Raw genomic sequence first — 22351 nt, 5'->3', positions numbered from 1 at the left:
CTAACTATAAGATTTTTAGATATGAAAATTCCTAAATACTTAACTGACGATTTCAAAGGGATATCATCCAATACAGAATCTTCGTAGTCATGTAAGGGTAGAATTTCACATTTGGTTTTATTTAGTTTTAATCCCGAAGCCTTGGAAAAGTCATCAATCAATGCTATAGAATGAGCTATCTGGTTTTTGTCTTTTAGGAATAAGGCGGTGTCATCTGCAAGTTGAGAGATTCTAAGTTCCCTGCCAAAAATGGTGATCCCTTCCAGTATTCTGTCATTACGAATATAAATAGATAATAGCTCTGAAACAATAATAAACAAGAAGGGGGAAATTGGGCAGCCCTGTCTGACCCCTCTGTTGACAGAGAATCCATTAGATGTTTTCTGATTTACTATCACAGAGCTATTGATATCTTTGTAAAACATACGGACAACGTTAACAAAGTTATTCCCAAAACCAAAAGCCCGAAGAGATTGGAAAAGAAATGCGTGTTCAACCGTGTCAAAGGCTTTATAAAAGTCCAGGAACAAAATAAGAGCCTTAGATTTGACATCATCGGCGTCATCTAGCAAATCCAAGACTAGTCTTATATTACAGCTGATGTGGCGATTTTTCATAAATCCTGTTTGTGTTTCTGCAATGATGGAGTTCAGGTCTTTCTTCAGCCTGTTTGCATAAACTAAAGCCAAGATCTTATAATCTATTGTTAATAGTGTAATGGGGCGCCAATTTTCTATTAATAAAGGATCTTTATTAGGTTTGGGAATAAGCGATATAACTCCTTGCTTCATTGTAGTTGTCATCTCTCCCCGACTGACGCACTCGCTGTACATTAAATTTAAAGGAACATTGATATGATCCCAGAAATGGACGTAGAATTCAACAGAGAGTCCGTCAATTCCGGGGGATCTCCCCTTTTTCATGGATACGAGAGCATCTTGAATTTCTGCCATGGACAAATTTGAGTCACAAGATAATCTAAAATCCTCTTTGATCAGAGGAATACTGTGGAGTTTCTTCATAAACCTCTCACAGTCGTTTTCGTTAAATTTTGTTTCATATAAATTTTTGTAAAATTTACTGATAAAATCAGATATCAACTTTTGATCTTGGGAGGGAGTTCCATCAATATTAAGAGCAGTAACTGAGTTTCTTTTAATGTTTCTTTTCTCAAGAGCAAAGAAATAACTAGTATTTCTTTCCCCATCCTCTAACCACCGGGCCCAAAATGCTCCTTCTGCCATATCTAAATACACTTGGTCCAATTGTAGTTGAATCTTTTTCAATTCAAGTTGTTCTTCTTCGGTTAGATCATTATTTTTTAATAAATAGTCAAGCTTATCCAGCAGATCAGATTCATGGAGGTTTTTCTCTTTCTTTAATTCTTTACTTCTTTTTATAGAAACACAGCGGACCTTAAATTTGAAAAACTCCCATTTCCTACTAAAGTTGTTGTCCGCCCGATCATTTAGAATGTCATTTATTAAGGATTTGATGGAGTTATTGAATGAATCGTCACTAAGTAAAGAGTTGTTAAATTTCCAGTATCCTCTTAAACCAGGGTTTTCTTGGGTTTTACCCAATTTTAAAATTATTTGCATGTGATCTGTTAATGGGGCATATTTATGATGAACTTCTTTTACAAATTGAAGAATAGATGATGATATTAAAAATAAATCTATTCTCGATTTCAGTGTTGCATTTCTATTACACCAAGTGAATTCCACCACATTGGGGTTAAAAAAAACGCCAAGCATCAGTCAGGGAGAGATTAGAGCAAAACAATGACACGAGGTTATTTGTTGATCTCTGGGATAATCTAGGAGGATATCGATCCTTTGTGTCGTCTGGGCACTCGTTAAAATCTCCACAGAGAATAGTGACAGCTCCTTGGTATTTTTTGTTGAGGTCCTTTAATTTTGAATTTATTAATTCAAATAATCTTTTATTAAGAGTGTGAGAGTTAAATCCGTATATGTTGCAAATGATGAATTTAGCATTGTCTTGTTTAACTATCAACAGAATCCATCTACCATCACTAGCAGATATTGTCTCAAGAACTTCTCCCTTGAATTTATGCAAGAAAATCAAGACCCCTGCAGAATGAATAAAAAAAAAAAAAAAAAAAAAAAAAAAAAGTAATAAATAAATAAAGAGAAAGAAAATAAATAAATAATAAATAAATGAATAATAATTAAATAAATGTGTATATTAATATATATAAATAAGTAAGACAGAAGATATATTAAAAAAAAACAACAAACAAACACACATACACGCACACACACACGCACATAAATATAAGGAACCTTTTGTAATCAAAACGAATCTTTTCTATAAAATTCAAAACAACCTTGTATTCGAAATATACTAGTGTAGAAATTAAATAAGTTATAAATAAACTATAAAACAACCAAATAATTAAAATAACAAATTATTTAAAATCAAGTTCACATTAAATAATAATTGTCTCCAAAAGGGGTCCCATGAAAGTCTGCACAGTCTCAAACATTCTACAGTTTTGTTCCGGATTAGCCCACTATAGTCAAAAAGATCAATTTATTTTAAGTTACCTGTGGAAAGTCCATCTTCTTCCCATTTATGAAGACGAAAGGACCACGGAAAACAGCTTTTTCCCCCTCTTTCTCTTGCTTTCTGAACCAAAGGCCAAAGCTTTATCCTCTGGGGACAAAGCTTCGGTGATCCTCAGCTTGTTGTCAAGAAGAAACTTGGAACCTCTCGCCTCCTTCCAAACAGCATCCCGGTGTCGTCGCAAAGCAAACAGGACAGTTGAGCGAGTCGAGCCGTCTGGACGTCTCTGTCCAATGCGGTGAACGATGTCAATCCCCTCCTTCAAGCAACCTCGGGTGGATGGTGCAGTTCCCTCCAGGATGGTGATAACTTTGGACCTGATATTCTCGTTGTCTTCTTCCTTCATTCCGTGAATCTTCAATGACCAGCGACGGCTGTAGCGATGGCTCTCTGCAATACTTGCTTTCAGGAGTTTATTTTCAGCCTGGAGTTTCTTAATTTCCTTCTCCAGTTGTACTCCTTTTTCTTTTTGTTGTCTAACATCTAACGTTAGTTGTTGGACTGTCGCATTTAGTTTTGCAACCTCTTGTGAAGTGGCCTCCGTTGTTTTCTCAATGGTTGAAATTTTCTGAAAGGTCTCATCGTGTTTAGCAGATAGAGCCTTAATTGCCGCTAGTATACCACCTTCATCTTCGCTTTGCTTTGCTCTTTTCGGTGCCGGTTTTTTTGGAGTACCGTTCTGGGGCATTTTAAAGCTTGAAAGTTCCATATTTCCATCAACTTCTTCCATTATTACCGCGACAGTTGTGTCGTCGCTGGGCATGACTGAGGACTCCGCTGTCGACAAGTTATTGCTTTTCTTCCTTTTCTTCCCTTTAACTCCCTTTCCCATCCAAAGAAAACGTGTCTCACTTCAAAATACAAGGTTGGATGCGTGAAAGCTGAAAAAAAAAATCAACTTGTACTTACATAACTTGGTGTTAATCACAAAACCCCTTGACTATCTGAACAACATACGTTCTCTTACGTCGCAGCCATCTTGGCTCCGAAACCGCAAAGAAAGATATTTGAAAAATACGTGCTTAAAGCATGACGTCATTAGCAAGCGCGCAGCTTCCGAAGGACCTCGACCACATCCACCGACCCGTCCACACCGGAACAAAAGCACCCACCGCTAAATTCTTCTGATTTCGTGTGGAACTGACTGTAATTTTATCAAAGGATGTCCAGTGCTACTCTAAAGGACCACGACATAATTCATTAAGTCTTTATGTCCCGAAAACCTCATCTTCGCGCGTTGATGCTTTTTGGCGTAGTTAGCTTAGCTTGTTAGCTAGCTAGCCGCTAGCGAAAAGAGGCACATGAGTCATCGCCAAGCAGAGATCAAGTGCGGATTTTTTGGAATTATCATTTGAAAATGTGTGAAAGAACGACACCCAAGTACAAAGAGGAACTTTGTGGAATAAAAGAAGAGCACGAGCAACATCTACTGCTGGGCGAAGGTTGCAAGCAGCCTCGTGTTGTGCCACTCAAAGCAGGTTTGTAGACGTCTTACTCTCATTTGCTTTGTCTAGAACGACTTTCTATCGTTAGAAATATGCATCACAACATTAAGTTGTTTGGGGAAATCGTTCAAGGTTATTGCCGTTTTATTTTTAAATATTGCCTTTTACTTGCAGGTCTGCTGAACATTTGTTTTTGCCAAATGAAATCAGTGCAGAAAATATATGCCAAAGAATAACCAATAGTGGGGGGTGAACTCCATGTTTTTCCCAGTATAAAATTTGAACTGATTATTTAACATTTTACATTTTCTGGTTTTTATATTTTGTTCAAGCAATTCCTTACGGAATGAATTCCGCCTGACTCTAAAAATGTGCACACTGCCGCGAAAACGTCAATGGCGGATTATCAATTTTAGTGAATAAAACACAAAATATTGAGTTTTTTAAAAAAATCAAGTACGTATTGGTCTTATTTATTTATGAACTTTTTACTGGCTTGGTCGGGTGAGAGTCAATGAACCTCGGGTGGCCCTGCACTGTTTCGTGCACGTGTGCGTAGTTTCACCCCATCCAAACATTTAAAATACATTGAATGCATCCACCCAGGGTTGCACGGTTCTCATCAGTGAACAAGCGCATGCTGCAAGGAATGCATCTGCATCTTTGGCTTACGCTGAAATTAAAAAGGGAGAACGTCACAACCCCCTTTTCTACCTACAAGTCCAGGAACATTTAGTTCCTGGTAATAAAGTTCTTGTGGCCCAGGTAGTTTGCATCACCCCCACAACTCATAGTTCCTGGTAATTTATCCAAATGACAATGATGATGTCTCTGTGGGAGGTCTTGTGTTACTTTGTTACTCATTACTGACACCCTATGGCTGTTAAGCATCATTGCAGTTCCAAAATAATTCAGTGAACTCTTAAAATATTATGGTGTATCTTAATTGAATTAGAATACATATTCCAGAAACGTCTGTGACTATGTCAGGAATGAAATCGGGCATCAGCCGCAAGGTGCTTCCTTTTTAAATGCTAGTTTATCACAGTTGTGCTGCTAAAGGGAGGTTTACGTCAGAGGACGTAATTTTGTGAAATGCCCCCATGGTCCGGTCCAAGTTGGGGTCGCACGCATTGCTCTGTGTGCGGCAGGCACAAGTCAAGGTAGTACGGTAGAAAATAAGACAAAGTCGCCGCCTGAGGTTTGACTTGACCAAACCAAATTTGTCTTTCTGTGTCCTACAGACGTCAGTGAAAACGATCTCCTTTATGTGAAAGAGGAGCCAGACTTGACTCACATCAAAAAGGAGGAGGAGGAGGAGGAGGAGATCAACAAGTCACCAGTGAACGTTGTCCCTATAAAGAGTGAAGATGACAACAAGGGTGAGGGTGAGGACAACAGAGGGGCGGAGCCTCCAAGCAGCAGCTCAAGCCATCACGTGACAACAGAAGTTGATGAAGACCACTGGGGGCCATCACAAGCACCAAATGAGGACACATTATCAGACGCTCGTGACGATGATGATGATGGTGGTGATAATGGGCAAGCCAAAGGCGAAAGGGCATGTCACACTGACTCATTAACTTCAAAGTTGTCTTTAAAACCGCACACAAGAACACACAGTGGAGATAAACCTTTTTCATGCTCAGTTTGTGGAAAATGCTTCTCTCAAAAGGGAAATTTAACAGAACACACAAGAACACACACTGGAGAAAAACCATTTTCCTGCTCAGTTTGTGGCAAGAGTTTCTCTCAAAAGTCAAGTTTAAAAACGCACACAAGAACACACAGTGGAGATAAACCTTTTTCCTGCTCAGTTTGTGGAAAATGCTTCTCTCGAAAGGAAAATTTAACAGAACATACAAGAACACACAGTGGAGAAAAACCTTTTTCCTGCTTGGTTTGTGGTAAAAGCTTTTCTCTAAAATCAAATTTAACAAGCCACACAAGAAAGCACAGTGGTGAAAAACCTTTTTCCTGCTCAGTTTGTGGCAAAAGCTTTAATGTAAAGTCAATTTTGACAGATCACACAAGAACACACACTGGAGAAAAACCTTTTTCCTGCTCAGTTTGTGCCAAGAGTTTCTCTCAAAAGTCGCATTTACGAAGCCACACAAGAACACACAGTGGAGACAAGCCATTCAGTTGCAGTGTTTGTGCTAAAACATTCTTCACTAAACGTAGTGCTGAGAGACACGATTGTGCTGGTGATAATAGCAGCGATCCTTGAAGCTTAAAAAAAGAAAAAAAACTGAAGGAACTGACTCTTTGTGGTAAGATGTAAATGTGATTTTGAATAAAATATGAAATATTGAATTTTGCAACGCTCTTTTATTGACACTAAGCCAATGGGGTCAGTGCCAGAAGAACCATTGTGTCTGAGTGATGATGAGTTTTTTTGTGTGTTAACATCAAACGTAAATAAAATTAATTGCCTTTGCCTGGAACAACATTTGTCAACGTTATGCTTTTCAGTTGTCTTTTTAATCGTACTTAATGGAAAAAGTGTGAGATGAAACGGTGCTTATGAAATCTGTGCCTTCCACAATCATCAATAAAATCACTTGTTCCACTTGCTCAACTGGCCTTCATTACGCTGTGTGAAAAGTGAAAAACAGAACTTGAAGTTGAACTATAAAAAGAACCAGAAAGAGAAACGCAAATCGGCTCAGTTTCTCTCAAAGGTTTTGGTATGTCAGGAGTTGGCAACTTGATGGCGTCTGGAGTCAGCGCTGGTTTTCTCGCTGTGTTTGGCTGGCTCGTATATGTATGGTCCATTGAACAAAACTCAAACTCTTCAAATATCCCCTCACATACATTTAATATTTCACTTTCTGAATAAATTTCTGACTTGCTAAAAACACTTTCTAGGTTGAGCTCTATCAAGTGTTTGGGGTTTGTTGCTAAGCAGAATCTCACTTTGGAAAAACTATCATTTTGTCAAATATACCAAATATTTTTGTTCATGCTATATTATATTTTTTATACTTTGGATTGCTTATATAATGAAATCGAGAAATATTAAAATGTAAAATTAGCAACGACATACAGACTTAATGCAATTAATAAGAAATATAGAAACATTTTATAAATATTGAACTCATTGAGAAGAGTCCTAATCTCGAAATAAATATTGAAATATAAAAAATACTTATGTATTAAATTAATTCAATAACCCGACCCCGGATGAGTGGCAGAAAATGGCTGGATGGATGGAATAATTTAAATTGATTACATATTCAAATGAACAAATAAGTTAAGAAATAATCAAGAGTGAAATAAAAAGGTTTAAATTAATATTGATATAATTTAACATTAAAATCATTGAATAAATATTGTATTATTACATAAACAAGCTTAAATATAAATTGAAATAAATGAAAAAAAAAGTCGTGTATTTTTAAATGGCCTAATATAGATATGGGAAGTAATTCTCTTTAGAATAGAATAGAATAGAATAGAAATCCCTTTATTGTCATTGTACTCAAGTGTGCAACGAGATTAGAGATTATTTATTTATTATTTTTTTTTATTTTTATTTATGAAACTATGAAGGGACTGGAGCTCACAGAAGTGACAAGTCTTGGTTCTGAAGTTCCGATGTAACCAGATACTGCCCTGAGAGAAAATAGGCCTGAGCATTGTTTATGGTGGGGGCAATTCTCTCGCCAGGTCAGTGACCTTCCAGGGTATGGAAGTAATAATAATATTCCCTTTATTAGTCCCACAATGGGGAAATTCGAGATTCGAACCCAGGCCTCCTGGGGAGACTGGGTCCTGAACGCGGCGCCTTTGACCACTCGGCCATCCTGGCAGCCAAGGTGGTCACGAGTAGACTGGTCGTATCAACGGGGAGACGCATCTGCTCTCCCTCTGGGGGACTTTTGGAGGGAAATCCCGAAGACTAGCGGGATGGGAATGCATATGCAACAAGGGAAAATTAGATATTCATGTCCGATTTGGGCATTCCCTATCAGAAGGGAATGTCTGAGAGGGGGCTCGCACGTTTATGGGGAGACTTCTTTTGACATCAGCATGTGACGAGAATAAAATCTTTTTTGAACCAGTTCTTTTCCATCACCAATCCAGCATTGCTCGGCTGCCTCTCCCGAAGGCAGCAAGGACCCACACTTCAAAGACAAAATATACTACATATTGAAAGAAAAATAATACTCAAATATTGAAATAAGTATATAATTGAATTAATAAACAACTAAGAAATAAATACCTCCTGGAAAATATCATTATTTATCAACATTTCTCAAAGCACAACATTTCAATCAGATTGAGTTCTTTCTTGCACATTCTTCAACAATCGTAATTTTTTTTTTTTTACTTTTACTTTTTAAGTTACTTCAGTGCATTTCATACCTGTGCCTTCAGTGAAGTCCGACTTTGTTCTACTTGAATGAATCCCCATCAAAATACCATCATTTATGACACCACGGCTGGACAAATAATATCCAGAAACACACTTACGCACCACTGAGTGAGTGTTGGACGATATAGCTTCTCTTGAAAGGTCCGACTTGAAAATGTCCTTGCAAGTGTATCTAACATTAAATCCATGCTTTTCCCTCCTTTGGCCATTGTGTTTTAAAAAAAAGCAAGAATATATTTTAGATTTTCCAACGGCCGCCAATTACGACTTTTGGGTGTGTTGATTCGGCATAGCGCCGCCCCCTCACGAGTGAGTATCCAATCACAAAACGCGTTCATCACCCTCAGCATAAGGCCAGCGAAAAGGCTCACTGTAACCAACTCGTGATCTGATTGGCTATCGCAACCGTCTAACAAATATGAAAGCTCATTGACTTTGACAGAAGAGATGCCCGCACAATTGCATCTTCAGGCCTCGGAACGCATAATGCCCGCTCCTGGTATTGTGAAACCTGCCCGGCAACACGAGCGAGCGGAATTCCGATTGGATTCAAAACTCTCACCTAAAAATACAACGCTCAGCTATAATATGACATCAATGCGACGATTACGATTTTTTTTTTTTTATTGATTATGTTCGGCCAACAGAGAAGGCATTGAAGGCCCACCACTGCGTTACTTAATAGCCTAAATTAAACTTTACTTTCATGAATAGAGTTAAAGTTATGCTTTATTGTAGGATTTATGTAATTAATAGCCTTTGATGGACTTTAGTGTACTTAATGTAAACTGGTAACGCTGAAAAAACAAAACAGACAGCAATTCAAGTTTAAACCCATATACGTGAAATGCCCTTTAGAAATAAAGTATATTTTTGCACACATTACACCGACATTGAGCTCCTCCAGATCGACGCTGACCTCAATGATGAAGAGAGCCAATCAAAAATCCCAAAACACAAGCAAACAGGAAAAAGTGACAAACAAGAAAGCTGGCAATGTGAAGAGTGTGAAACAGGTTTGTATTTCCATACGTTGTAACTTATGGACGGTAATAATTCTTAATTTCTACTTCTAACATAGCGCAACTGTGGGTCTGGTGAATGTATAATCTTGCGTTGAGCCGCCACTACAATGAGTTACGATTCTAATGCAGTGGGCCTCAACATAGTTTATGTCAGGTCAGGGATTTTTACAGGGGTCCCCGACTTATCATGGGATGGATATACAGGAATGGGTCCCGGTTTAGACGAGATGGCGCCGAGGAGCAACATAAGGGGAGTCCACATCTGTTCTCGTCTTGAGGGTTTCGGATGGCCATGTAAGGGCAAGTAGGATGAGAAGGCACAGAACGCTTGAACTATTTACAAAGTCGTTACACTGCCCTCCCCTTTATCAAGAACCTCGTCCCAAGGGCGTCATTCAACAAAGTCACTGAGGTGACCCGGTGGTCTCCTCTGTCGCTGAGGTTGCCCCGAGGCATGTCCGCTCGGAACAGCTAATGTAGCATCAGGCGATGAGTCCTCAACTGTAGCCGCCTATGGGGGTGGGAGTGGAGGTACAATCCGCCGTCTTGGAGGGGTGGGATTCGAAACCCACTGTGAATGTGTCCGCGACCCAGACTGCTGCTGTGGAACGGCACCACCTCTATATAGGGCCAGTCTGTCTCTGTGGAGGGCTACCCGTCTGCCACCACGTGGCAGCTGCACCCTGTACACCACCTCTCCTCTCCTCTCCAGCACGCCACACGGCCCCACCCAGTGCCTGTCCAATTTAGGACACCTGCCCTTTTTCCTTTTTGGGCTGTACACCCAAACCAGGTCTCCAGCCTTAAAGTCCATCCCTCTGGCCTTCATGTCATAATTCCTTTTCTGCCTTACACCTGCCTTCTGTAGATGGTCGCGAGCAAAGACATGTGCTGACTCCAACCTGTCTTGGAGTCTCCTGGCATATTCCGGTCCTGGTGGCACGGCTGGTGTATCAGGGGGTCTGCCAAAAGCCATTTCCACTGGTGTCCGTAGCTCACGCCCCAGCATGAGCAGGGCAGGTGTACATGAAGTGGAATCCTGTACAGCAGACCTGTAGGCCCACAAAACCAGAGGGAGATGCCTGTCCTAATCTCGTTGGTGCTCCGCTGTGAGAATTGCGAGTTGTTTTGCCAAGGTCCTGTTAAAGCGCTCAATGAGCCCATCACTTTGAGGATGCAGAGGTGTTGTGCGTGTTTTCCTCATGCCCAGTCGCTCACACATTGCAGTGAACACAGCCGACTCAAAGTTTCTCCCTCGGTCGCTGTGAATGACCTCAGCTGCCCCAAACCTTGTAGACATGCCTTCAACCAGCGCGTCTGCAACAGTCTCTGCTTCTTGGTCGGGGATGGCATATAATTCTGGCCATTTCGTAAAATAGTCCAGACCAGCTAAGACATAACGGTTGCCTTTGTCAGTGTGTGGAAATGGGCCCATTATGTCCTCTCCATCGGCGCGCCCACTGCTAGCTGTTGGAGGTGGGCACGAGACCGGCCTGGTAGGCCCTTGTGCGCTGTGCAGAGGTCACAACGGCGACAAAAGTCCTCAACATCTCGCCTTAGTTGGCCCCAATAGAAACTTTGCCGGAGTCTGCGAAGTGTTTTCGACACACCAAAGTGTCCTGCTCCTGCAGGCCCAAGAGAAGCTTTCAACACAGCCTCTCTCAGAGCCCTGGGGACGACCACCTGCCATCTATCCTCACCAGTAGCAGGCTCCTTCCAAGCTCTCTGGAGCACCCCATCCTTGACCTAAAGAGTCCCAATCTTTGAATCCAGTCCTTTAGTGGCAGGCGAGTATCAAGCGACCTCCTCCCACTTTGGGTTTTGACCCTGCAATACAGGTTGGAGGTCAACATCCTGTTGCTGCTGCTTCCTCCATTCAGGTGCCTCCACAACCTGCACCTCCCTACATACGGGGTCGACATGATCATGCGAGGGGCTTTGCTCATCACCACAAAGTTCCTTCTCTCGGGTCTCTCTCTTCTCGCAGAAGCGGCAGCCAGCAAGAGCACAAGGGCGTCGAGACATAGCGTCAGCGTTGGCATGGCAATTTCCAGTCCTGTGCTCCACTTGGAAGACATATGGTGCCAGTTCTTCAAGCCAGCGTGTAATCTGTCCTTTAGGCTCCTTAAAAGACAATAGCCACTGGAGTGCCGCATGGTCAGTGCGTACAGTGAAGGGTAAACAGGACAGATAATATCGAAAATGGCTAATGGCTCTCACAATTGCCAGCATTTCCCTTCGTGTGACACAATAACGCCGTTCAGCCTTATTCAAGGTTTTGCTGAAGTATGCCACTACTCTCTCCCATCTGCCCCCACTTTACTCAAAACCGCCCCAATTCTGACATTGCTGGTATCAGTGTCCAGGACAAACGGCAGGTTGGCGTCTGGGGGGACGAGAATGGTTGCCTCCGTCAGCACCTTCTTTAGCGAGCTGAAGGCCCGTCTGCACTCAGGAGTCCAGTCGAAATCAGTGTCCTTCCGCTGCAGGTGGAAAACCTGTGCAGCTAGACATGAGAATCCCCGCACAAATCGCCTGTAATAGGATGCCAGCCCAAGGAAGCTCTTCAGTTCACGTGGGTTGCTGGGAGTAGGCCAGTCCCTCACGGCTCGCACTTTCTCCTCCAAAGTGCTAATGCCTTCCCCTCCAACTTTGTGTCCCAGGAACTCAAGCTCTCTTCTCATGAAGCAGCACTTGTCAGGGTGAAGCTTCAGACCCGCAGTGGAAATTCTTTGTAAGACCTGTCGCAGGGCCTCCAAGGCTGCATGGAAAGAGTTCCCATGGAACAGGATGTCATCCAAATAGACCAAACATTCCTGTCGGGGGATGCCAGCCAGCACCTTGTCCATAAGCCGCTCAAAGGTAGCAGGTGCATTACACAGGCCGAAACAGAGAACTCGAAACTGCCACAACCCCCTGCCAGTACAGAAAGCAGTCTTTGGCCTGCCTTCCGGGCTGAGGGGCACCTGCCAATATCCACTGCGCAGGTCTAATGAGGAGAACCAGGACGATCCATACACCAGATCCAGAGTCTCATCAATGCGGGGCAGTAGATAGGAGTCTTTCTTGGTCACGCGGTTTAAGGGTCTATAGTCCACACAGAACCTTTTCTTCACCGTCTTTTTTTTTACCATGACAACCCCTGAGGCGCAAGGGCTGTCAGATGGCTCAATGATGCTAGCTTTCAGCATCTCGTCAATTGCGCTGTCCGCATCTGCCTGATGTGCAAGGGGAAGGCGGCGGGGGCGTGCTTTGATAGGTCGTGCATCCCCCGTGTCAATTTCGTGCTGCACCAAGTCTGTTCGGCCCACCTCCTCTTCTGTCAGCGCAAAAATGTCCTTAAAGTCCCACAACAGTTGCCCCAGCTCCTCCTGTTGCTTGGGTTCTAAACCATCACTGTTGCGCTTCCACACTTCGCGCAACCTGTCATGGACCACGGGGCCGGGGAGGAGGAATGCTCATCAATGTGGGCATCTGATGTGGGTGGAGAAGTCATAGGAGCCAGCGGTTCATGGGTGGGATCAGACTCCTGCTGTGCAATGGCTGCGCTCAACGTCGGAAGGAATGACTTTTCAGGCTGTGTAGGCCGCACCATTTCAAATGTGGGGCGTCTTGGAAAAGCCAACGTGTTCCTCCCCAGGTCAAGCACGCACTGGGCTGTTCGTAGAAAGTCCAGTCCTATGATGCAGGGGTCGCGTACCGCGGCAACCCACACCCGAAAGTTCATGCATAGTCCCCCCACTTGGATAGTCACCACCCCCCTTCCAAGCATAGAGGTGAGCTCGCCAGTCACTGTTCGAAGCTTGACTTCCAATCGTGCCACGGCTGGGAATACATCAGGCCTCAACAGTGTTGCAGCGTAGTCGGTGTCGACAAGGGCTACACAAGGAGACCCCCCAAGCGAAATGGGGACGTGACAGAAATCCCCCGCATGGGTCCAGCCAACCACCCTCACAGACTCTGCAGTATCACCTGCTTCTGGGGAAAATGGAGCTCCTCTCCCCCATCTTTGTGGTTGGGTTCAGTCTCCAGGAAACAACGCATGTTGGGACACAGGTGCAGGGGTCTGCGGCGTCCACTCTACACAGACCCCGGCCCCTTTCCCTGACCATCTGCCTTCTTGGGGCACCGCACGCTAATGTGCCCAGGCTGGCCACACACCCAACAAACTGGAGGGCCCCGTCGGGAATGAGCACCACTGCGTGGCGACTGCAGTGTGCTAGTGCGAATAAGCTCAGTCAGCTCATCCACCCGTAATGGTTGCTCTTGGATTTGGTTCACCGGTGTGGCAGAGTGCACAACATTGCCGTCAACATGGTCAATCCGTGTGGTGTCCCCTATGACCTCTCTCTCCACGGCCAGCTCCAGTGCCTCCTGAAGAGTACGGGGATGCGCCAGTTGAGTCTGTATGCGCAGTTCTCTTGGGGTAATGGCCCGGATAAATTGGTCCCTGGGCAGCTCACTCTGCACATCAGTCGGCATATGGGAATATGCACGCCTTGACAGGGTTTTAATGTCATTCGCTAATACACGCAGTGGCTCACCAGCCTGTCTTTGCCTGTTAGAGAGCTCCGAGCGTAGAATATTAGGTTGACTGCATTGTCCAAAATGCCGTCTGAGGGAACCAACCAAAGTGCCAGAGTCATCTCTCTCGGCTGGGCTGAGCAATAACAAGCAGGACAAAGCTTCCTCCGTAAGACACATGGCCAGCTGCAGTGCTTTATCCTTCTCAGTCCAGCCAGCAGCCCGTGCCAAAAGTTCAAATTGGGCATGGAAAGCCTCCCAGTCTGCCCTACCGGAGTATTTTGGAGTCTTGACAGGCTGATGACGACAACGGCGACCGTCAACGTCGTTCGCGCTTGCTCCTCCCCCAGCATTCAATGAGCCGAAACCAGCATCGAACGCCAGCTTCCTTGCGGCCCGCCTCTGGTGGTCAACATGCTCCGATACACTTTCGGGCTTCATATCACGGCCGCATGCGCCATCGGAAGAATCGTCCACCACCTCCTCCTTGACTCGCGGGCGGCAGCCGTAACTTCCGTTACTCGTTGCCATACTTTCGTTATCACTTCTGACACCAGTGTAACGTTGTATAATAAGTCAGGCCAATTTGTCCATCAGCGATCACTTTTATTATTAAGCCAGAAACGGCTGCTGTTGGCCGCAACGACGCAGAGCAGACCACAACCAAACACAACGACAACAACATAACGTTCACTCCCCTGCTGCCTTCACAGCCGCCACAGGAAAGAGGAAAACACAGAACCCTTGAACTATTTACAAAGTCGCTACAATACAGACGCAGTTGAAATGGCTTCCTGCCTCCCGAGTCTTCATTCTGGATATTAACCCTCCTAGTTATAACAAACTGGCGACGAGGTATGGCCCTGCGCTGATTGTTTTTGGCCGTGAGCCGACGTCAAGTTTTTTTTTTTTTCTCGCCGGGTGTGCGGCGCGTTGTCGCGGCTGACCGAACAGCTAACTGCCGCCTCCGTGTTTCGGGAGTCGCCGCTGCCTCGAAGGGGGAGGGATCCCCGTGGTGGACGTCAAGTGTGTTCGTTGCTGAAGGGGTAGGAGAAATCTCCGAAGTAAAAAAAAGAAAGAAAAAGACATTTTCCGGAACTAATTGTTGAAGGAATATAAACGAGGATGGCTCTGGTCGGACATATGGGGCCATTTGACGAAAATGAGGAACAATGGAGTTCATACACCGGTAGGTTTGAATACTTTATTCTGGCTAACAAGATAGAAGAGAATCTTGTCGTTCAAACGTTCCTAAGTATTCTGGGAGGAAATACATTCAACCTACTGCATAGACTTGTTTAACCTGACAAGCGAGGGAACAAGACTTATGTCGAGATTGTGACTATACTGAAAAATCATTATGCACCAAAACCGTTGGTCATAGCAGAGAGGTTTAGATTCCATAAGAGAAATCAGGAAGAGGGGGAATCTGTTTCAAAATTTGTAGCTGTATTGAAACAGTTATCTGAACATTGCGAATTTGGACTTTCACTAAACGACAATATACATGACTGGCTGGTGTGTGGTCTGCGCTGTGAGTCAATTCAAAAACGACTATTGACAGAAGCTAACCTGCTACTGGAGAAGGCGGTTAAAATTAGCACATCAATGGAGATGGCTACCAAAGAAGCACAGTTGTTAAGCACTTCCACCCAAATACACAAGGGAGCAACGGAATTTACAAAGAAAACAGCATCAAGCCAACCCTGTTATCGTTGCGGAAAATCAGGGCATCAGTCAACAGAGTGCCGGTGTAAGGACTTGGACTGTAGAAACTGTGGTAAAAAGGGCCACATTGAACGTGTCTGTAGAAGTAAGAAGGTTCAATCACACAAACAACATAATGAGAGACAAAAAGGTGGTGTAACCCGAAAGAAATACGTAAATGGTAGATGGTACATGAAGAGGATGAACACAGTGATTGTGAGTCAGAGGGAGATACAGTACATGTCTTATCTGTTATGGACGACCCTGATGACGGAAACTGGGTCACACCGTTACTTGAGAATGTGCCAGTCCGAATGAAGCTGGACACTGGTACACGTGTGTCCATGATATCGGAAGTTGTTTGTAAAGACAAATTCCAACACCTTGTCCTCCAAAAGACTAGACTGAAGTAAAGAACATACACCGGTGCGCCTGTCCCAGTGCTAGGAGTTGTGTATGTGATGGTGGAACATAACGAACAGAAAAAGACTCTTCCCTTGTATGTTGTAAAAGGAAATTATCCAGCTTTGCTGGGCCGCTGGTGGCTCAAGAAGATCAAATTGAATTGGCAACAAGTGTTCATAATCAGGGAAGGAGAAACAACCTGCCTCCAGAAGATCTTGAAAAAGCATTCCAAGGTTTTTGATGGTGAACTTGGTAGCATGAAAGACATTACTGTTATACTGAAGGTTAAACCTGGGAGTTCCCCAAGGTGTCTAAAAGCTAGACCCGTCCCACACGCCATCAAACCGAAAGTCGAAGCAGAATTCGACAGATTGGTAAAGAGTGGGGTTCTAGCCCCTGTAAGCACAAGTGACTGGGCTACTCCTGTTGTTCCTGTCATAAAAAAAGGATGGCAGTCCCAGAATTTGTGGTGATTTCAAAGTCACTTTGAATCCAGTTTTGTCAACTGAAAAGTATCCATTACTCCTCATTGATGATCTTTTCTCATGCCTGGCTGGAGGGAAGAAATTCAGCAAAATTGACTTATCGCAAGCATACCTCCAAATGAATGTGGAACGTGAGTCACAGGAGCTGTTGACAATTGTGACTCACAAAGGACTTTACCGGTATCAGAGACTCCCTTTCGGAATCACCTCTGCTCCAGCACTGTTCCAAAGGGCAATGGACCAGATACTGAGTGGTCTTTCTGGGGTTCAGTGCTACCTGGATGACCTGCTTATCACCGGACCTGATGAACAGTCCCCTTTACAAAATTTGGACGCGACCCTACAGCGACTGGAAGAATATGGATTGAAGGTCAGACGAGACAAATGTGATTTTTTCAGACCAAATGTTGAATATTTAGGACATGTGATTGACAGCACAGGACTGCACAAAGCACCATCAAAGGTAAAGGCTATCGTAGAGGCTCCAGCTCCCAAGAATGTGACCCAGTTGAGATCTTTTCTGGGGTTGTTGACATATTATGCCAAGTTTGTGCCCATCATGCCGTCTGGAGAAGAGAGACCCATTGCCTTGGCGTCAAGGACGCTTAACAAGGCGGAAAGCAATTTTGCACAGATTGAGCGTGAGGCACTTTCTATAGTCTTTGGAGTAAAAAAACGCAGAACGCCGAAGTGTTTTACTTCGAGGAAATGTCTGTTGCTCCAGTTACCTCAACGCAGGTGAAGAAAAAGACTCGCACTGACCCAGTCTTGTCCGAGATCGTAGATATCATCACTCAGGGAAGGGGAGGAGAGATGACACTAACCTTCAAGCCTTACTTAGTGAGACGAGATGAGCTTTCAGTCCAGAATGGATGCTTATTGTGGAGCTATCGTGTAATAATTCCACCACCCCTCAGAGAGAAACTGCTTGCGGAGTTACATGTTGGACACTGCGGTGTGGTTAGGATGAAAGAAATTGCACGCAGTTATTTTTGGTGGCCAGGCTTGGATGCAGCCATTGAGGAGAAAGCAAGATCGTGCATTGACTGACAGAAATTGAGAAACCTCCCACAGCTTGCACCTTTACACCCATGGGACTGGCCTGAGGAACCGTGGCAAAGAGTCCATATTGATTTTGCTGGACCACTCGAGGGCCACATGTTCCTAGTGGTAGTCGATGCTCATAGCAAATGGCCTGAAGTAGCTGTCATGAAAAGCACCTCTTCAGAGAGAACTGTCGAAGGGTTAAGGTTTATGTTCTGCAGATTTGGTCTTCCCCAACAGCTTGTCAGTGACAATGGCCCACAGCTGGTGTCGGAAGAGTTCCGAATGTTCATGGAAGAGAATGGTATTCAGCACATCAGGTCTGCACTGTATCATCCTGTTACAAATGGGCTTGCTGAAAGATTCATACAAACTATGAAGCAAGCGCTAAAGTCCTCCCCAAGTACACAATCTCTAAACCGTTGCCTCAATAGATTTCTATTGTCATACAGAAACACGCCCCACGCCACAACTAAGGTGTCTCCTGCCTCATCATTGTTTAAGAAAACACTCCGCACACGACTTGACCTCTTAAGACCTCCAAAGACAAAAGACATTGTTCATCACCAACAGGAAGCTAAAATGGGACAACGGGCAAAGGCAAAGTTACGGTCCTTAACGGCGGGAGATAAGGTTCTCGCTCAGAACTATGCCCATCATATGTATCATATACAGTGAAAACCCATGATCACCTCGTTTGGAGACGGCATATTGATCAATTGTTCCTGGCTTCCGGCCCTGGGGAAGACTCATCTCGTGCTACGTCCTTCAATCCAGCGCCAGAGGTCCATCAAGAGCAACATCCACCTTCAGAGAAACCCCAGGAGCAACCCTCTGAAATGGACAATGTAAACGGAACAGCCAAGCCTGCTCAGGGGACTTTGCCCGGTACCCCTCGCAACCCAGGAATCATTCAGCCATCTTCAACAGACAATGTAACTGACTTATTGATCGGTCGTACTTATCCTAAAAGACAAAGACGACCCCCTGACAGACTGACGTTGTAGTGTAATGACTAACCCATTTTATGGGGCAGAATAATCCCCAGTCCAGATTAGTCCACCCTCTCTCCGTAGTTAGCGCCCGGTTGTAGGGCAAGTTAAAATTGTTGTGTATTGAATCACAATCTTTACCTGGCAATACTTTGTAAATAAAAAAAAAAAAAAAATTAAGGTTGACTTTTGCTAAGGGGACCTTAACAGTAAGGGGGAAGGAATATGTTATGTATTGATTGTAGTCATTTCTCGTTGAGAATGCAGTGGTGCCCCCTGGGTAACTTGTTGATGACGTAAGTTGTTGTTGAGCGCTGAATGAAAAATACAGACGAAGTTGAAATGGCTTCCTGCCTCCCGAGTCTTTATTCTGGATATTAACTGTCAGGTTCGCCAATTTGACATATAGTGTTCGTAAGCTAAAAGGAGAGGACAAACAGCTCTTGTGGAGACAGAAAGGTTAACAAAGTTTATTTGACAACTTTATCTCCCCCCTGTTCCTCGATGCTTTTCACACATTCCCTTTTATAACATCGGGGAATCAGATTACACTCAAGAAATCAGATTACACTCAAGGGTGGTACAGTTCGTCTTCTCAAAAGCTGGTTTAGTCCGGTTTATCATGAGCGTGTCGCCATGAGTCGCAGCTGACTTTGACGTCAACATCTTTTATCAGGACCCAGTTGCTTGCTTCAGACTTCGATGCCAACTTATCAGGGCTCTTCACGATGTTGTTTACTTCATCCTCACTTCTGAAGAAGTGCCACCGCCCCGCCAATTGCAGACACCTCTCTGCAGTAGAGGTGTCTCCCTGTATCACCCCTCACACTGCAAACACTCAGCATAGTTCACTATATTAAACTGCAACATGTTATATGCACTACATATTAAAATAAGCTGCATCACGGCAAATGTATAATAACCTCTTAATATTATTCTAACAATATTCTTGCTTTTTTTAAACCACAATGGCCAAAGGAGGGAAAAGTGTGAATTTAATTGCAGATAAACTTGCAAGGACATTTTCAAGTCGGACCTTTCAAGAGAAGCTATATCGTCCAACACTCACTTAGTGGTGCTTAAGTGTGTTTCTGGATATTATTTGTCCAGCCGTGGTGTCATAAATGATGGTATTTTGATGTGGATTCATTCAAGTAGGACGAAGTAGGACTTCACTGAAGGAACCTTAAATTACTTCCATACCCTGGAAGGTCACTGACCTGGCGAGAGAATTGCCCCCACCATAAACAATGCTCAGGCCTATTTTCTCTCAGGGCAGTATCTGGTTACATCGGAACTTCAGAACCAAGACTGGTCACTTCTGTGAGCTCCAGTCCCTTCATAGTTTCATAAAGAGAATTACTTCCCATATCTAAATTAGGCCATTTAAAAATACACAACTTTTTTTTTTCATTTATTTCAATGTATATTTAAGCTTTCTTATGTAATAATACAATATTTATTCAATTATTTTAATGTTAAATTATATCAATATTAATTTAAACCTTTTTATTTCACACTTGAATATTTCTTAACATATTTGTTCTTTTGAATTTGGATGCCATTTAAATTATTCCATCCATCCAGCCATTTTCTGCCGCTCATCCGGGGTCGGGTTATTGAATTAATTTTTTAAGTATTTTTTATAATTCAATATTTATTTCAAGATCAGGACTCTTCTCAAATAGTTCAATATTTATAAAATGTTTCTATATTTGTTATTAATTGAATTAAGTCTGTATGTGATTTCCAATTTTACATTTTAATATTTTCCCATTTCACTATATAAATAATCCAATGTATAAAAAATATGATAAAGCATGAAAAAAAATGTTTGGTATATTTGACAAAATGATTTTTTCCGAAGTGAGATTCTGCTTAGAAACACACCCCAAACGCTTGATAGAGCTCTACCTAGAAAGTGGTTTTAGCTCGTCAGAAATGTATTCAGAAAGCGAAATATTAAATGTATCTGAGGGGATATTTGAAGAGTTTGAGTTATGTTCAATGGACCATACATATACGAGCAAGCCAAACACAACGAGAAAACCAGCGCTGACTCCAGTCGCCATCAAGTTGCCAACTCCTGACATTCCAAAACCTTTGAGAGAAACTGAGACGATTTGCGTTTCTCCTTCTGGCTCTTTTTATCGTTCAACTTCTAGTTCAGTTTTTCACTTTTTCACAGCGTAATGAAGGCCAGTTGAGCAAGTGGAACAAGTGATTTTATTGATGATTGTGGAAGGCAACGATTTCATAAGCACCGTTTCTTCTCACACCTTTTCCATTAGGTACAATTAAAAAGACAACTGAAAAGCATAATGTTCACAAATGTTGTTCCAGGCAAAGGCAATAAATTTTATTTACATGTTTGATGTTAACACACAAAAAAACTCATCATCACTCAGACACAATGGTTCTTCTGGCACTGATCACATTGGCTTTGTGTCAAGAAAAGAGCTTTGCAAAATTCAATTTCATATTTATTGAAAATCACATTTACATCTTACCACAAAGAGTCGGTTCTTTCATTTTTTTTCTTCTTTTTTTAATCTTCAAGTATCGCTGCAATTCTCACCAGCACAATTGTGTCTCTCAGCATGCTGTTTAGTGAAGAATGTTTTAGCACAAACGCTGCAACTGAATGGCTTGTCTCCACTGTGCGTTCTTGTGTGGATTCGTAAATGCAACTTTTGAGAGAAGCTTTTGCCACAAACTGAGCAGGAAAAAGGTTTTTCTCCACTGTGCGTTCTTGTGTGGTTTGTTAAATGCAACTTTTGAGAGAAACTCTTGGCACAAACTGAGCAGGAAAAAGGTTTTTTACCACTGTGCTTTCTTGTGTGCCTTACTAAATGAGACTTTCGAGAGAAGCTCTTGCCACAAATTGAGCAAGAAAAAGGTTTTTCTCCACTGTGTGTTATTGCGTGCCTTGTGAAATTTGAATTATCGGAGAAGCTTTTACCACAATCTGAGCAGCTAAAGGTTTTTTCACCACTGTGTGTTCTTGTGTGATTTGTTAAAAATGACTTTACATTAAAGCTTTTGCCACAAACTGAGCAGGAAAAAGGTTTTTCACCACTGTGCTTTCTTGTGTGGCTTGTTAAATGCGACTTTTGAGAGAAACTCTTGCCACAAATTGAGCAAGAAAAAGGTTTTTCTCCACTGTGTGTTCTTGCGTGCCTTGTGAAATTAGAATTCTCTGAGAAGCTTTTACCACAATCTGAGCAGGAAAAGGGTTTTTCACCACTGTGTGTTCTTGTGTGGCTTGTTAAATGTGACTTTAGAGAAAAGCTTTTGCCACAAATTGAGCAGGAAAAAGGTTTTTCACCACTGTGTGTTCTTGTGTGGCTTGTTAAATTTGATTTTAGAGAAAAGCTTTTACCACAAAACAAGCAGGAAAAAGGTTTTTCTCCACTGTGCGTTCTTGTGTGCCTTACTAAAGAAGACTTTCGAGAGAAGCATTTTCCACAAACTGAGCAGGAAAAAGGTTTTTCACCACTGTGCTTTCTTGTGTGGCTTGTTAAATGCGACTTTTGAGAGAAACTCTTGCCACAAATTGAGCAAGAAAAAGGTTTTACTCCACTGTGTGTTCTTGCATGCCTTGTGAAATTAGAATTCTCTGAGAAGCTTTTACCACAATCTGAGCAGGAAAAAGGTTTTTCACCACTGTGTGTTCTTGTGTGGCTTGTTAAATGTGACTTTAGAGAAAAGCTTTTGTCACAAATTGAGCAGGAAAAAGGTTTTTCACCAC

The 22351-nt window shown here is 43.0% G+C and overlaps 1 protein-coding gene across 1 annotated transcript; it reads left to right on the top strand.

Annotated features, from left to right (window-relative positions):
* Window positions 1-3853: 3853 nt before the first annotated feature.
* On the top strand, window positions 3854-6406 carry LOC148342310 (uncharacterized). The gene is made up of 2 exons (XM_088288505.1): window positions 3854-4070; window positions 5282-6406. Exons 1-2 carry the CDS (start codon window positions 3950-3952, stop codon window positions 6265-6267), a joined length of 1107 nt encoding a protein of 368 aa, XP_088144631.1. The 5' UTR covers window positions 3854-3949; the 3' UTR covers window positions 6268-6406.
* Window positions 6407-22351: the final 15945 nt, after the last annotated feature.

This window comes from Idiotropiscis lumnitzeri, chromosome 2 (genome assembly GCF_059441095.1).
Source record: "Idiotropiscis lumnitzeri isolate Australia: NSW breed Sydney's pygmy pipehorse chromosome 2, RoL_Ilum_1.0, whole genome shotgun sequence".
In the NCBI taxonomy this organism is placed as follows: Eukaryota; Metazoa; Chordata; class Actinopteri; order Syngnathiformes; family Syngnathidae; genus Idiotropiscis; species Idiotropiscis lumnitzeri.
The sequence above is the reverse complement of the archived record's forward strand: the minus strand, read 5'-3'. Positions and strand labels throughout refer to the sequence as shown.

Bases quoted from the DNA above. Each gene is read 5' to 3' on its own strand.
- LOC148342310 (XM_088288505.1), top strand. From the start codon at position 3,950: ATGTGTGAAAGAACGACACCCAAGTACAAAGAGGAACTTTGTGGAATA. The intron at 4,071-5,281 runs GTTTGTAGACGT...TGTGTCCTACAG, and splicing joins TGTTGTGCCACTCAAAGCAG to ACGTCAGTGAAAACGATCTC.